The 16840-nt window shown below is 35.4% G+C and overlaps 1 protein-coding gene across 1 annotated transcript in view; it reads right to left on the reverse strand.

The window, feature by feature from the left end:
• Positions 1-852: 852 nt before the first annotated feature.
• Meioc (meiosis specific with coiled-coil domain) overlaps positions 853-16840 on the reverse strand; it is an 18828-nt gene continuing 2840 nt past the window's right edge. The window contains exons 2-7 of the mRNA XM_026790184.1: positions 14578-14735; positions 11439-11543; positions 7499-7595; positions 6733-6867; positions 3218-3398; positions 853-2543 (exon numbers count right to left, since the gene is read on the reverse strand). Of these exons, the coding sequence (XP_026645985.1) occupies positions 2314-2543; positions 3218-3398; positions 6733-6867; positions 7499-7595; positions 11439-11543; positions 14578-14735 (906 nt within the window). The 3' untranslated portion in view covers positions 853-2313. The remainder of the gene's footprint in view (positions 2544-3217; positions 3399-6732; positions 6868-7498; positions 7596-11438; positions 11544-14577; positions 14736-16840) is intronic.

Consider the following 16840-nt stretch of genomic DNA (forward strand, 5'->3'; position numbering starts at 1 on the left):
TAAAATAAAATAAAATAAAATAAAATAAAATAAAATAAAATAAAATAAATAAATACTTTTGGACGACTGATCTATACTATAGAAAATGCCACTAAAGCAAACTTTCAGAAACCTGTGACAGAACAGCCCCACTGGCTTTTGTTATTTAGCTTAGGCTGGTCTTTAACTTCTGATTCTCCTACCTTGACCTCCCAACTCTCGCAAGTGCTAAATCTAGCCTTAAAAATTTTGTCACTGATGATAGCTTTGACTGTCTGGTCCTCCTGCCCTCACCCCACTAATGCGGGTTACAGGCATGCACCACACATGTTTTATATAGTGCCCAGGAGCAATCCAGGATCAGTCTCCTGCATACTCTGTAAGCATCCATCCATTTGAACTTCATCCCCAGCCCAGGGTTTGGTTTTCCTTAACAGACCAGTATTTCAGAGGTTTTTTTTTTTAATTCAGCAAAGCAAAGTAAGTTTCATCTTTGAAAGAGGTCAGGTGGAATCTTATCTGAATCACAATCACCTACCAATATTCTTATGTGTTAAGAATAAAATTTAAACCAGAATGGCTTTTTTTTTCCCCGAGACGGTTTCTCTGTAGTTTTGGTGTCTGTCCTGGAACTAGCTCTTGTAGACCAGGCTGGCCTCGAACTCACAGAGATCCGCCTGCTTCTGCCTCCTGAGTGCTGGGATTAAAGGCGTGCGCCACCACCGCCCAGCCAACCAGAATGGCTCTTATCAGCTAAATGAAATTCATGTGATTTTTCAGACAATAACATTAGAAATTAACACAAATTAAAAATGAAACCAAATATTTTCAACAAAGTAATTTATTTTTTCCTGAGAGACTAAATTCAGTACAATATTTGTTTTCATAACATTCAACATGTGTTATGTCAACCTTAACCACTTTCTATGCAGTGACTGTGGTGGAGTGGTCTAGTTTATTTCACTACCCTCAGTGTAATTCATTTGGTAGTTCTAAGCATATCAGTGATCAAAATGTTTCTCCCAACAGTTACTCCTGCATTCTCAATCAGTTTCTTCCGAACATCATCTAAAGAAAATTTATTTGGTGTGATTACACTCTCTTTTTATATATATACCAGGATTTCTAAAGCTAAGAAAAAACACTAACATTAAAAACATCAGTGTTTCTAGTCAAGGATATTTCAATTAAATTTCATCAGTACATTATATTATAGTTTAACTCATGCTAGAAACTTTAAAACCCAAGATCTTCTGAGTCACATAATATCAACATTTCATATTAATGAATAAATTATTCGGGTTCTAATACAAAGATATTAAGTGATGATAAACAGAAAAAGCCAAGCTTTCAAGTGTTCTTTTTAAAAAATACAGAAGCAAACAAATGAACATAACTACACAAAATATACACTAACTAATTGGCAAAACTAAACTAGTTAAAGATTAACCTAAAAAATACATTTTAGAACTTCGTGATACCCTCATCAAAGACAGCAAACTAAGGGTATTAAAACAAGAGTCATTATTTTAGTTACTAGGCATCGAGTCTAAAAGATCCAGATAAAGGAATGTTTTATTTTGATTCAATTAAATACTTTGAAATTGGAAATATTTAATAATTGATAGTATAATTAAAATTTAAAGAATATACACTAATGATTTGAACAGGTTTTATATTCAGTAACTTGCATGGTTTTCACACTGGCACTTTTATCACTAATCTAGGAGAATCAGATGCATTTCCCTCCATATACTTAGGCACTAAGATTTCAAATTTATAAATATGGTAGTATTTTAAATATTAAATTTTACATGAATATTGGGTTTATCCTTGTTTTCCTTGTTTCCTAGGTATTATCCAGTTTCATAAGGAAAATACTTTAAATCACAATCAAAACTTGTCTTGGTTACTAAACTGTAGCCATAATTGGGTTACAGTCACTTAGACTCATTATTTGGAATTATACTTACTGAGGCAGAACTAAATGAAACTTATCTCCTAGAAGAATTTCACATTTGCATGTACCTGCACTGAAGAATGGATTTAAGCAATTTTTGGCTGTAAGAGGATAGTTAATTAAATAAACTTGCTATCTTTGACTACTCAGAACTCCTGGAGTAATCAACTTTACCTTTGAGTTCACTTTAAACTGTATCTGATTCATTCCAAGCAGATTTTTTTTTAAATAGAAGTTAGACTTCATTGAAGTATTAACTTTAAATCTGAAAGAAAATTAATGTACTGAAAGTTTGACAAGTTCATTAAAAATTTTAGCACATCTTGATACATTTACTTATCAGCTTTTTAACTCTTCCTTCTGCTGGCATTTCCTTAATGTTTATTTGTTTCACCTCTCTGGTTCATTGGATTGCTACTATTTATGCTTTCATGGACTTTATCTTCACAGTTTACTAGATCTTGGAAGGCTTTTTCCATGTCAGCTTGGCCCGATGTACTTGCTGTTTTTGGCAAGGTCATCTGCAGTGCACACCACAGGGTAGTGCGTGCTTTCCGGGTAGCTACACACATCTCTTTAATTGCTGTAGCAAGAGCAAAAACATCTGTAAAATAAATAAGGTTATTTTTTATTATTCACTTTAATACCCCTTACATCTTAAGTCACTCAGTGCTGTTGCTAATAAATGACAAAACTTTTTTTTTTTACAAAAATAGTGATGGCTAAGCTAATGAAGTACTTTGTTTTTTAAAATACTTAAAAGTGTTGTTACTTTCTTTTATCTGTATAGCAATAACTATGCTTTGGTAAAAGATACTGTGTTGTAAGACAGGTATAATTAAGTGTATAAAATTAACAAAAGAGAACAAAGTACTTTGGGAATAAATAATGTGATCATTTGCTAATTTGTTCTTTAAATGAATATTAATTTTAGAAATCCAATCTTTTGGGCTGGGGAGATGGCTCAGAGGTTAACAGCACTGACTGATCCTCCAGAGGTCCTGAGTTCAATTCCCAGCAACCACATGATGGTTCACAACCATCTATAAGAGATATGGTGCCCTCTTCTGGCATGCAGGTATCCAATCTTTTAATTTCAAGTATGACTTTATTAATATTCAAATTATTACACTGCTTTATCAAAAGAGTGCATTAACATTTGTACCTCTGGAGCTAGAGAGATGGGGCTCAGCAGTTAAGAGCACTGGTTGCCCTTCCAGAGCAGTCATACATAAAATAAAAATAAATAAAATTAAACAAACCCCAAGTCATTTGTACCTCTGTCATCTTGGCACCTAGGCACTCCTTGTCTTTGTCGATTTGAAGCATTAACAATTTCATCCTTTCTTCGTGACTGTACAATGTGAATTGACTCCAAGTGTCTATCCAGTGCAGTAGAGATATTAGCATGAAGGGGAGAGCTTCGAAGACGTTCCATTTTGCCTAGTAAAGTCACAACCTGAAGGAAACATTTAAACCTTGATAAGGCAAACAAGTCTTTAATGAAAGATAGTAGAGATGAAAGCAACAATAATCGTTCAGTAAATAAACGGATGCTTTCTCTGTCCTAACACTATGCTAGGGGAAAGAAATTAGCTTGTGTATGTTAGTTTTAAAAGTTGGAGTTGATTACTGAGAACAAACAATAATGAAAAATAAATATTAAACACAGTCATGTCACTGACTGTGCAAAGATAAGATCTGATATTTTTGGCAAGTCTATAAATAGAGTGCTGTTAGTAAGAACCACCTAAAGGAGAATTTGAGTTAAAGGGACAACTACAGCTGGGCGTGATGACACGCACCTTCATCCCAGCACCTGGGAGACGGGCAGGCAGAGCTCTGTAAATTCAAGGCCAGCCTAGTTTACAAAGCAAGTTCAAGGACAACCAGGGCTACTCGGAGAAACCCTGTCGGGAGCAGGGGAGACACAGACCACACAACAACAACAACAAAACACCCCACAAAACAAAGATGACACCAGGGAGATGGATTGTTAAAGTGCTTGCTGTACAAGTTCAAAAACCAGAGTTCAGATCCCCTGCACTCATATGTAAATCTTGGCAGCCTGCCTATAATACCAGCACTCCACAGATAGAGACAAGATCCCCTGGGCAAACTGGCTAGCTAGATTAGCCAAACTGGTGAGCTGTGGGTTCAAGTGAGAGACCCTGCTTCAACATATACGGTGGAGAGCGAATAAGGAAGATATTCAATACCAACCTCTGGCCTCTACAGGTCCTTGCACACACATACATATTAACCCCCACATGTGGGCCCACAGATGTAAAATACATACATACATGCATATGTACATACATACATATATATATATGCACATATATATGCATGTAAACCACACTCTCATGCATGTGCAAAACTAAAATGTCACTGGGTATATTAAATTAGTTTATATGTTTAATATGCCTAGCATGTTTCAAAACTTAAACAATGTAAATTAAAGAACTTTTTGTAAATTAAAGAACTTTTTGATTAATCAACATGTAAATATCAAGTAAGTAGAATAATTATCATTGGGAACTAATTAACAAGTCTGTTCCCAGTCTTAAATATTTTCCTTCTATTATACACCAGTTAGATCCTTGAGGGATAAATAGATAAAAGGAAAAAAGTATGCAAAAACTCCAGTGAACTAAAATTTATGTTTCTAACTAGGGAAGGGACAAGAGGGTAATGGAGGTAAGAAAGACACATTTGTTTTAATCATGTGGAATCTGGATTTAAGAAATTACTTAAAGGGAAAAGTGAACAAAGAAGGTAATGGAGCAGATAATGAGCAATGTACAGTAAAATGTATTATGGAAATGTCATAATTTTAATTTTTTAAACATTTTTTAAAGATGTGTGTGTGTGTGTGTGTGTGTGTGTGTGCGTGCGTGTACATGGGGTGCTGTGCATGTGAATGCAGGTGCCCTTGGAGGTCAGAAAAGGGGACTGGATTCCCTGTTGCTGGAATTGATGGATGTGCTGCCTGATGAGGGTGCTGTGAACTGAACTTGAGTCTTCTGCAAGAGCAACACATGCTCTTAACCAGTGAATCACCTCTCCAGCTCCTACACATTTTTCTATGTATGTATGTGGATATGCATATGCATGACCCCATTATGTTAAAATTCAGGTGATAATCTACAGGAGTTGGTTCTCTTCTTCCACCCACCATGTGAGTTCTAGAGATCAAATTTAGGTCATCAGACTTGGCATTAAGCACCTTTACACACTGAGCCATCTTTCATGCTTTTAAAGCACTTTAAAGTGTTGGATTTTAAAAAATAATTTTGGGGATTATTTGACAAGATGGGTTTGAAGTGGGATTTTTTTTTTAATTTTTATTTTTTATTTTTTCAGGACAGGGTTTGTCTATCCAACAGTCTTAGCTGTCCTGGAACTAGCCTGTCTAGTTCCGCCTGTCTCTGCCTCCCGAGTGCTGGGATAAAGGCTTGCACTACCACCGCCCAGCTGAAGTAGGATTCTTTAAATTACTAAAGTATTATGTTATGGTGCTGAGGATGAAACTCAAGACTTCACACGTTAGGGATAAGTGTTTGACACTGATGGACAGCTATCTCTAGCCCACTCAAATTACTTATTAAATTATTACAAATTAAAAGACTAAATAGAACTATTCTTGCCTTTCCCTAATATTCATCATAGTTATAGAACCAAAGATGGATGTATTTGAGTTGTGTTGGGGAGGTGGCTCAGTCAGTGAAGTGCTAGCTGAGCAGGCATGAGAACCTGAGTTCAGAACCCCAGCACTCCTGCTTTTTATTTTTATTTTTTTAATTTTTTTTAAAGCCAAACACAGTGGTGTGTACCACTGTGCTGAGGAAGTGGAGACAAGAGAGTACCTAAGTTTTGCTAGTAAACTAATTTAACTTGAATCCTAACTGGTCTTAATAATAAAAACCTCGAGTCAGATATTAGGGGGTGAAAGCTGAAAGAATAGAGAAGCAAAGTAGCCAGCCACTAGCTCTTACCTCTACGAAATCCTCAGACTGAATGGTGTATTCTGTCTCTACAAGTTCTCAGACTGAATGCCTTGAGCTCCTGTCTCCTCCTGCCTTATATTCCTCTCTCTGGCCAGCCAAATCCCTTCCTGGCTCCACCTCCCTAGTGTTGGGATTAAAGACCTGTGACTCCAAGTACTGGCATTAAAGGTATGAGACCTCACCATCTGGCTCTGTTTCTCTTTGAGACTGGATCAATCTAGTGTAGCCCAGGGTGATCTTGAACTCAACAGAGATCCATTTACCTCTTCTTCCCGAGTGCCTGGTTTCTATGGCTAACTAGTGGCTTGCTCCACACTCTGATCCTCAGGCAAGCTTTGTTATAGCACAAATAAAATATCACCACAGAACTAGCCTAGATAAATCTGAGCTCCAGGTTCAGTGACTCAAAAAATTGAGGTGGAAAGCAATTGAGGAAGACACCCAGTATTGACCTGTGACCTCAATATCCATACACACACACACACACACACACACACACACACACACACACAAGAATTTTTTTTCAGCTATATGTAAGTGATTTTACTGTGTTTTTTGTCTTGCGCCCAGGTTGTTCTCAGACTCATTAATATAACTGAGGCTGGCCTTAAACTCTTTGTCCTCCTGCTTCCACCTCCCAAATGCAGAGATTTCATATGTATGCCATCACACCTGGCTGTAAACATGATAATAAAATCCTTCACAACTCTAACTTGCTAAATTCCTTTAAATTTTTATCAAGTAATTTAAAAAAAACCATTATTGAATGTTTTTACAGCTTACTCTGGCTTGTTCTCGAAGTTCATCCACAATTAAGCGATCAACTCTAGATGGGTTGGAAGTCAATCTTGGAATTGGAGTATTATTAGTACTGGATACTTTTTTTCCTGGATAATTCTTGGCAAGGGCTAATTCAGTCTGTAAAATAATTTTTAGATACTAGATTTTAAAAAGTGGATAATATCTTTCACAGCTCTAAGAAACAGAACAATTTTCCCTTTAAATAAAATTGTTTTGGTATCAAAACACAACTATTATAAGCAACATTCATATGCTAACTTAGAAAATGACAAACTGAGCTGGGAAGTGGTGGCACACACCTTTAATCCCAGCACATGACAGGAAGAAGCAGGGAGGATCTCTATGTTTGAGGCCAGCCTGGTCTACAGAGCGAGTTCCAGGACAACCAGGGCTACACAGAGAAGCCCTGTCTCAAAAAAATAAAACAACAAAAAAAGATAAACCCAAATATAAACCACAATACCATAATATTTTTCTCATACTTATATACATTTTAATATTCTCCAACAATTTAATACTTTAAAAAAGCAAATCTACTTCATAGAAAATTTTAAGAGTTCAGATAACGATTGTTTCAAAACAATTCAAAAAAGATCTTTCAATCTTTAAATGACCTAGCTAAGTCCTTACATCAATGATAAAATTTAAATATATCACAGAATTCAGCTTAGAAATAAAGACTATACTGGGGTAAACAAAGACAAGCAGATGGAATGCCCTGTTACTTCTACATGAATAGTTCTGTTACCTTTTTCCTCTCTTTTTCCAATGCTCTCCATTGTTCATAGCACTCTTCTAGACGAATATGAAGTTCACTAGCTGGTCCACTGCGGGTTTTAATTGGTCTTTGAAATCCAAACGTTGGCACAAAACCAGAAAAGGAATTATCACCATACATCATATCATTAAAATAAGGATATAAATGGCTTAAGTCATCATAAGAAAACAAATCATAGGAATCCAACAGTGGAACAACTGAGTGGCCAAATGGGTGGGTAGATCTTAAGGGAAACCCTTTTGAACCAAGTTGTTGAAACCCCTGATTATGTCGTAAATCTCCCATCATATAATTATTAGAAAAGCATGAGGCCTGTGTGCGATTCACACGGCTATTTATATTGCTGTCTCCACTTCCTTGTCTGTGGCTATTAAAATGACCCTGTGACTCTAACAGATCTTGATATGCATTTTGTGGTAACCCATCAAAATGCTTTGGGATGTCTTCAGGATCATAATGTCCACTTTGGGGCTTGGCTTGAAAATTATGTTTGTTTACATTTTCTATTATCCCGTACTGTGAAGCTGAATAGCTATCACAAAATCCATTTGGCTGCTTTATTTTTTTCTCTGTAACCGATTCAAAGAGATTGTCTTCTCCAGTTTTTGTTAGTCCTTCCATGTGATTCACAGACTGAATTCTTTCTGCACCATTGTAACTAAAATCAAAACTAGAAAATGCTGAAGGGTTTTCTTGGCAATACTTCTGAAATAAATTGCTATTTGAGGTTAAATTTGTAGATGATAGTTGGGGGAAATCTGAAGAATGGCTAGAACCTTTTGAAGCTGCACTTAAATGACTATTTAATTTCATCAAGTTACCTTGATTTCGATAAGGAATAGGAAGGTTATTTTTTGTTTGAACATTCATCCAAGTTGGTCTGTTTAAGCTGATACCTCCTGAAGATGTTGCTGAATTCGAGAATAAATTCACTGATTTAAAATATTCAGAGTTTAGAGGATCAGGCTTAGCAAACTGTTGTTTTTCAGTGACATTAGCAAAATCATTATTAGCTGGACAAGCTGTGTGAGGCTTTAGTCCATATTCTGATTTTAAGCCAAAATCAGCAGTGAATGCTGCTTCCTTTGCAAACTGTTTTTCTGTCAGATGTGGTGTTGTTTTCGAAAATGCAAAATTCTGTTGGTCAGGTATTGTCTCCTCCATTTTTTTCTGATTTGCTGGTTTAACTTGAAATAACTTTGTATAGGCATCTGCTTCCACAGTTGGTGTTTCAGGTGTACCATTGGCTAATTTTTTACCATCTTGAACACTAAAATTTGAACATTTGTTAAGCTTTGCCTTATTAGGATGAGCATATTCTGGGTATCTACAATAATCAGTATTTTCATTATATCTATTGAATTGGGAAAGAAATATCTCTGCCCTTTTATGTTGTAATGGTGTTTCAAGACCTTTAGTACATATTTTCTCTCTTCCATAAGAGTAAGTATCAATTCCTGATTCTTTCATGATATCAGACAGACCTGTTTGTGGTGTAAAACAGTTTTTGATAAATGGATATTCTTGGAAAGTTGCCTTAACTGTATCATTTGTCTGAATATTGTAACAATTAGAATGATCACTTCTTGAGAGGTACAACCATTGTTCTTCAAGGTCTAAACCGGTATATCCATGATAAAGTTCGTCTATTTTTTGTTGTGGTGTGAGATTATTATTATGCAAGTATTGCTTTTCCACTGCTGACACAGATTCACCACTATAAAAAGCTTGCTGAGATATAGTTGTATCTATTGGCCTTTTGGTTTCTGTTAAGAGGTCATGATGATCTACAAATCTGCTTGTGTTCATTGGCCAAACTGACTTTAAATTGGAGGAGCAGGTCCTAGAACAAGTAAACACATTTAATTACAATTTAAGTCTTAGAGATTTTATTTCTTCTGGAAACATTAGGGAAGATTCAAAAAACAAAACAAAACAAAAATCACTTCTCTTACCCGACACCACCAATCTTTTTAAAGACTTATTATGTATACAGTGTTCTGTCTGCATAGATGCCTGCAGGTCAGAAGAGGGTAACAGATCTCATACAGATGGTTGTGAGTCACCATGTGGTTGCTGGGAATTGAACTCAAGACCTCTGGAAGAGCAGCCAGTGCTCTTAACTACTGAGCCATCTCTCCAGCACCCTCCCCCCAACCTTTTCTTATAAACCATCACTGCTTCCAAACAAGTCAATCATATGGAATGTGCTATCTGCTCTAAGAGTTGTGTGCCAGGGACTGGAGAGATGGCTTAGAAATTAAGAGCACTGGCAGTTCTTCCCAGTAACCACATGGTGGCTCACAACCATCTATAATGAGATCTCGTGCCATCTGACTTGCAGGAATAAACACAGACACTGTATTCATAATAAATAAATCTCTAAAAAAAAAAGTTGTGTGTGTCAAATAAATGTGAAGTAGTAACAGAACATAGTGGCATAGTACAAGTCATTACTTATGTCTGTGATGCTGGTGTAAACAAGCTTACTGCACTGCCAGTTGTTTAATAGTATAGGACACAGCTATGTGTAATATATAATATTAGGTGATGATAATGACTATGTTACTAGTTTATGCACTTACTGTAGTATATTTAAATTTTTCAGATTTGTTTTTGTTATTTTTAATTGTGTTTATGTGTATGTATCTGCATGCGGGTATGTCCATATGTGTTGTTTCCTCAGAGGCCAAAGGCATTAAATCCTCTAAAGCTGGAGATACAAAGGTCATGAACCATCTCACATGGGTGCTGAAGAATGAACTTAGATTTGTTGGAAGAACAGCAAGTACTCTTAACCACTGTGGCATCTTTCCAGCCCCTCTATATTTTTATTGTCTTTTATTTTAAAACAATTAACTGTAAAAATGGTCATTACACAAGCAGCAGCCCTATGTATTTTATGGTTACACCATCTCTCATCTCTCTTTGACTTTTGTTTGTATATTTGTAGACAGTGTCTTGTTATACAGCCAAAGTCAACTTCAAATACTTAAACCCTCTATGTAGCCCAGGATGGCCTCCTACTCTGAATTGTACTGCTTCAGCCCAAACTGCAATTACAAGCATGTGCACCCACTCAGACCACTTCACAGTTGCTGTGTCTTTTGGCTGTATCAAGAAGCTATACTGAATGGTTGGCCTATACCATTTAGCTTTGGGTAAGAGTTGTTCCAGTGAAATAGTTTAATGATGCATATCTTGGAACCTGTCACCATCATTAAGCAGTGCATGAGTATATGGATTTTAATTTTAATATCTTCACACTTTTCCAAAAGTCATTAACCAAGGTCTGAGGTGGACTTTAGGGTCTTACATGGATTGTTTAAACTAAGAAGATAGTATTTCCTTTGAATAGATTATTATATAATTCAAAAGTATGTTTTTAAATTTTTAATGAAAAAAGATGTGTTTTGCTTAAAATATTTTTAAACCTAAGTATTTCAACTGGTTACACGTGTATGACATATTTTCTTATTTATTAATAGGGCACTTGGGTACTATGGATTTCACACCCATTTAAAACAATTAAAACATTTTAAAACCTCTACTGCATGAATAAAATCTGTATGTATTTCTGCACTGAGTTTTATCCTTCAAGGTCTAAGTTTAAAGCTTCTTGGAACTTATGTTCTGAAGCCAAACTTTAGCTCATGAACTCAAGGAAAATAACTATGAATTATGCAAGACTATTTTTTCAAATCAACGTTCTTAAGCAAATAAAGTATTAGACTGAATTTCAGTTGTATGGAAAGTTCTTCAGCAAAATCAAGGTTCCTAGGAACAAATACTTTAAAATACCTACTATTCTATGATCCACTGTTAAATAAAAATAAATGTTAAACAAGAAGGTAACCTAGCATATGTCAATGAAAAGGTCCATTATACACTATAAAGCTTATATACTAACCCTTCAGCAAAATATGGCTGTGACTTATCCTGTTCTTCCAAAATGTTAGACACAAGTCCATATAAGTCTGCTTCACTGCCATAGTCATTTCTTTCGGTCTGAATCCTAAAAATGAATATCATATATAAACTATCTTATTTATTAAAATCAATTTCTCCTTCCATACATATTCCATTCTTTTTCTTTTTTATTCATTTTTCTTTCATGGTGCTAAAGATCAAACCAGGACCTCATTCATGCTAGACAAGTATTCTAATCCTGAGCTACATACATTCCCATCCCTCTTATCAGCTTTCCTCTAAGATATTTACAATGACTCTATACATCATTTCAAACAAGGAAAAGACAAGAACATTTTCTAAGTTAAGTATATTATCTAGTATACATAAATATTTCTCCATTTCAAATCCTATGTCTAGTTTACATGTTTATTTTTCATTTCTCTATAACATATGCTATTAATTTAAAGTGACCAAGACACAAATTTCTGACTTAGCATGTTAAAAAAAATGCTTAGTACCACACCTGAAAGCATGCCTAGTTCAATTATACATCATTCTAAACCTGTTCAGTTTTTTTATTTGTTATTTGAAAACTAAATAAAGATGAGCTAGTGGCACACTGCTTCAATGCCAGCACTCTGGGGGTGGAGGCAGGCTGATATCTATGACTTCAAGCCCAGTCTGGTCTACATAGTAATTCCAGGACAGCCAGGATTATGTAGAGACAGGGTCTCAGAAAGAAAACAACAAAAACTGTTGTTTGAGGCCAGCTTAGGTAACCTGCCTGAACCAACAAGAGATAGGTGGGATATTTTAGAATTAAAAATATATTTGACTAACACTAAAATATTTAATTGAGAAAGGTAAACATTAGTAATCATCTAGTTATCTGTTGAATGGATAATCATTTGAAGTATTAAAATTATATTACAAGAGTATGTGACTTACAAACTGAACAAACACTGGTGCCATCAACTCCAATACTTTTTTCCACTATACAGTATTAATTTATATATACAATGTTAATTTATAAAGATTCAATATGAAATTTTCTTTGTATATAAGATCTAGAAAATTTTTGATTTAATATTTGCCAAACCATTAATATTTATCATTGTGGAAGAAAAGACAGATTGGTCAAGATAATGTTTCACTTTTCTTTTTTATTTTATTTATTTATTTATTTATTTTTGGTTTTTCAAGACAGGGTTTCTCTGTGGCTTTGGAGCCTGTCTTTGTTTCACTTTTCTTAACACAAGTTTCTGAGAAGTTTGAATTCTCTCTCTCTCTCTCTCTCTCTCTCTCTCTCTCTCTCTCTCTCTCTCTCTCGACATGTACATCACTGTAGCTCTGGCTTTTCTGAAGCTCACTATATAGACCAGGCTAGCCTTGAACTCACAGAAATCTGCCTATCTCTGCCTCCCAAGTGCTGGGATTTAAGGACTGTGCCACAACACCTGGCCCAAATTTTTAATGGTATCTATTATCTATTAACTTCAATTATTTTTGAAGAATTGTGTATTATATATAGTCTAATATTTCACTACCTATAGTTTTAATTTTTCAATGTTTTTAATTAGTAGGATTCAACAAATATCTGCTTCCTCCTTAAACTGAAGATCCATAAACCTCTATTAATACGTCTCTCATATGTAATTAAATGTAAAACATCACTCCTAAGCTGATCCTTCTAACAGCTTTCTGTAATGTTATGTATATATATTTCTATATATTTTTATATTTTTGGTTGTGAACCTAGTCTTTAATGACTGATACATCTCTCTAGCCCATACATACATACACACTTATATGTGTATATACACACATACATATATATAAAATCATATACATATATATATATATGAATACCAGACTGTCCTTGAACCCAGAGTTCAAGGATTAAAGAATGGCCTCACTCTCTTTTTTTCCTTTTTTTTTCTCACTCTCTTTTTTAATCTTCACTTGAAAGTCCCTAGTATGATATTATTGTTGTTATCTTAATTACTTGCAAGATTAAAAAGACAAAGAATAATATTTACTGTATTAGTTCTATTTTCCCCAAAAAATGAATATTTGGCATGTAGTAAGCTCTTATTGTTTGCAGGATAGAAAATACTTTAAAAGTTTCATATTGCATAAAACAATACTTGTTGTATAAGGAAAATTAGTGAAAACTTAAAATTGGATAAAAATTAGATCTAAATATTTAAAAATTTGTATTTATGTAAGGATTTTATGACTATAAGTGCTTTATTTGCATGCATGCCTGCATTCCAGAAGAGAGCATCAGCCCCCATTACAGATGGTTTGAGCTGCCATATGGTTGCTGGGAATTGAACTCAGAATCACTGGAAGAGCAGCCAGTGCAACAACTGAGCCATCTCTCCAGTTCCCTAACCCTAAACCCTAAAGTTTAATTACATTTAGGATTGGTAAGATGGCTCAGTGGGAAAAAGTGCTTACCACAAAGCCTAATGACCTGAGCTCCATCCCTGGGGCCCGCATGGTAGAAGAAGAGAACCAACTCTCTCAAGCTTTCCTCTGACGTCTATGAGTGTGTGTGAATGCACACATACCATACATGGGTGCACATACACATTTATTAAATATTAAAAATATTATCTTTAGAAAGAAGAACTTAACCTGTGCTTTGGGGCCAGTGCTGAAGAACACTTGTTGCTCTTATAGAGGACTCAGGTTCAGTTATCAGCACCCACATGGTGACTCACAAGCAACCACAACTTCAGTTCAGAGGATTCAGCACCCCCGTCTGTGTGTGCAACAGGTACACACATGGCACACAGACATACATGCAAACAAAACACCTATACACAGAAAATAATCTAAAAATCTTTTTAAAGAAATTTGAGACTATGTATTACCACAATTCCAGCACTCAAGAGGTAAAGGCAGAAGGACCACAAATAAGTAATGAACCACTGTCTAAAAACATTAACTAAAAATTATACACAAATAACTGCCTAGTTTAACCTTTCTTAAGACTTTCATGAAGATAAAATTATATTCCCACTATATTAAAATAGAAAAGAGATAAATCCAATATACTTTGATCGTTGTGAAATCATACTTTTAAAAAAGACCCAACCATTTAGCCTGAGGAAACTATTCCCATTTACCTGTTCTTTACACTGATCTGAGAACTAGAAGGTTGTTTAATATCATCTCCGTAAGTAGACCACGGTGCGTAGAAGAGTGAGGAGTCTATAGAGCTTGCGTACTCTGTTGATGAAGAGAGTGGAGTGCAGGTCTGTCTTAGGTCTACATTGTCTTCATTCTAAAATTTTAAAGCAATTTTTGTACATCAGAGAGATCAAAATTTCATTTATTAGAGAGTATTAGGAAAATAATAAGAAAACATAATAATGCCGGCATTACAACATTCAACTCTAGAACATAATTATCTTAGCTACTCAGGAACTCTGCCAAAAGCTGGAACATAAACCTTTGCTGGCTATTACAGTCAACTGAAACGCCTCAACTCCACAACTACAGTCAGTATGTAAACAAATGAACATGTTTGTGCTGCAATAAACTTTTATGTACAAAAAATTATCGATCAGATATAGAGCTTTTGTTAAACTAAAGATACATCAAGTCTCCATTAATAGCTCCCTTATATTAGAAACAAGGGGACTGGCAGGTGAGATGGTTCAGAGGGTAAAAGTGCTTGTCTTTGAAAACCTGCTGACCTGAGTTCTATATCTGGAACCCACAATGGAAGAACAGAACTCCAAAAGTTGTTCTCTGACCTCTATAAGTGTGCCATAGAATGTGTGCACTTATACTCACATGTACACCTCATATATAATAATAATTTTAATATAAATGGTATTTTAAGTTAGAAAATAGAAATAGACATCATTCCTTTAGGTTTCTTTCTCTTTGCAACAACCTATTGATAGCTATAATTGCTGTAGATCTAATATTATAAACACAGAAGACTTTGCATAGATAGTAGTATTATTTTAAGTAAATATTACACAAAATTCACTTTCCTAGATAGGGTCTCATGTAGTCCAGACTGGCCTTGAACTCACCAAAAATGCCCTAAAATTTTTGATCTTCCTTCCTTCATCTCTCAAGATCTAGTATTATAGGAGCGCATCACCATGCAGAGCTTTACAAAATTTATTCAATGGAAAACACAACTATTTAAAACTCTAATTTTCATATAAATTCCACATACGTTATTTTGGTTAGTCAACTTAGTAAATGAATACTATCTCTTTGTTGTTGTTGAGATAGGGTCTTACTATGTAGCTCAGGCTGGTTTGGAACTCACTTTATAGCCCAAGCTGGCCTTGAACTCACAGCAGTCCTCCTGTCTCTGATTCCCAAACACCGGGATTACAGGCACAGCCTCACCTGGCTTCTCTATTTTAAAACAAAGAAATTCGAGAAAATAGCTTACCAACTCCTAACCAAGGGCCTTTCCTCAACTTTTAAATTTTGAACCAAGAGATATTGTAAAATAAATAATAAAAAAATAAATATGTCTCTCGGAAATTTTAAAGCTATTACTACAATTAGAAGGAAATACAAGCAGCTGGGTGTAATGGCACTCATCTGCACTCCAGCACTTGTGAGATGGAGGCAGGAGGATTAGTTCAAGGTTAGCCTAAACTATGTGATGAGTTCAAGACAAACCTGGTCAGTATCAGACTCTGTCTCAAAAACTGAAGATGACCTTCAATGTCTGCTCATTCATTCTCACCTTTCCAGCATGAGGACCATAGGTCTGTACCACCATACCCAGTTTATGCAGTGCTAGGTATCACACTCAGAGCTCTGTGTGTGCTAGGCAAGCACTCTACCAACTAAGCTATAGCCCAGCCCAAGTAAGTACTTTTTGATAAAAACAACTAAAATAATATAGTGGGAAATATATGAGCTCTTTTTTGCTAAAATATTTATGAAAGTTTCGTAATATTTAAATATTTGGATAAATGTTAACTGCTTATATACTTCATATAAACAATTAAACGAATTAAAGCCAGCATCACTTAACCTGGGTATGGTGGCCATACCTATACTCTCACCTCTGGAGAAGTGGAGAAAGGATGATCAAAAGTGCACTGTCATATCCAGCTACATGGTGAATTAAAGGCCAGTCTGACTTATGAGACGATATTAAAAAAGAAAAAGAAGGGCTGAAGAGATGGCTCAGAGGGTAAGAGCACTGACTATTCTTCCAGAAGTCCTGAGTTCAATTCCCAGCAACCACATGGTGGCTCACAACCATCTGTAATAAGATCTGGTGCCCTCATCTGGCATGAGTATACATAATAAATTGATTTAAAAAAAAAAGAAAGAAGCCGGGCGGTGGTGGCGCACGCCTTTAATCCCAGCACTCAGGAGGCAGAGGCAGGCGGATCTCTG

Source organism: Microtus ochrogaster, unplaced genomic scaffold (genome assembly GCF_000317375.1).
Source record: "Microtus ochrogaster isolate Prairie Vole_2 unplaced genomic scaffold, MicOch1.0 UNK44, whole genome shotgun sequence".
NCBI classification, from domain to species: Eukaryota; Metazoa; Chordata; class Mammalia; order Rodentia; family Cricetidae; genus Microtus; species Microtus ochrogaster.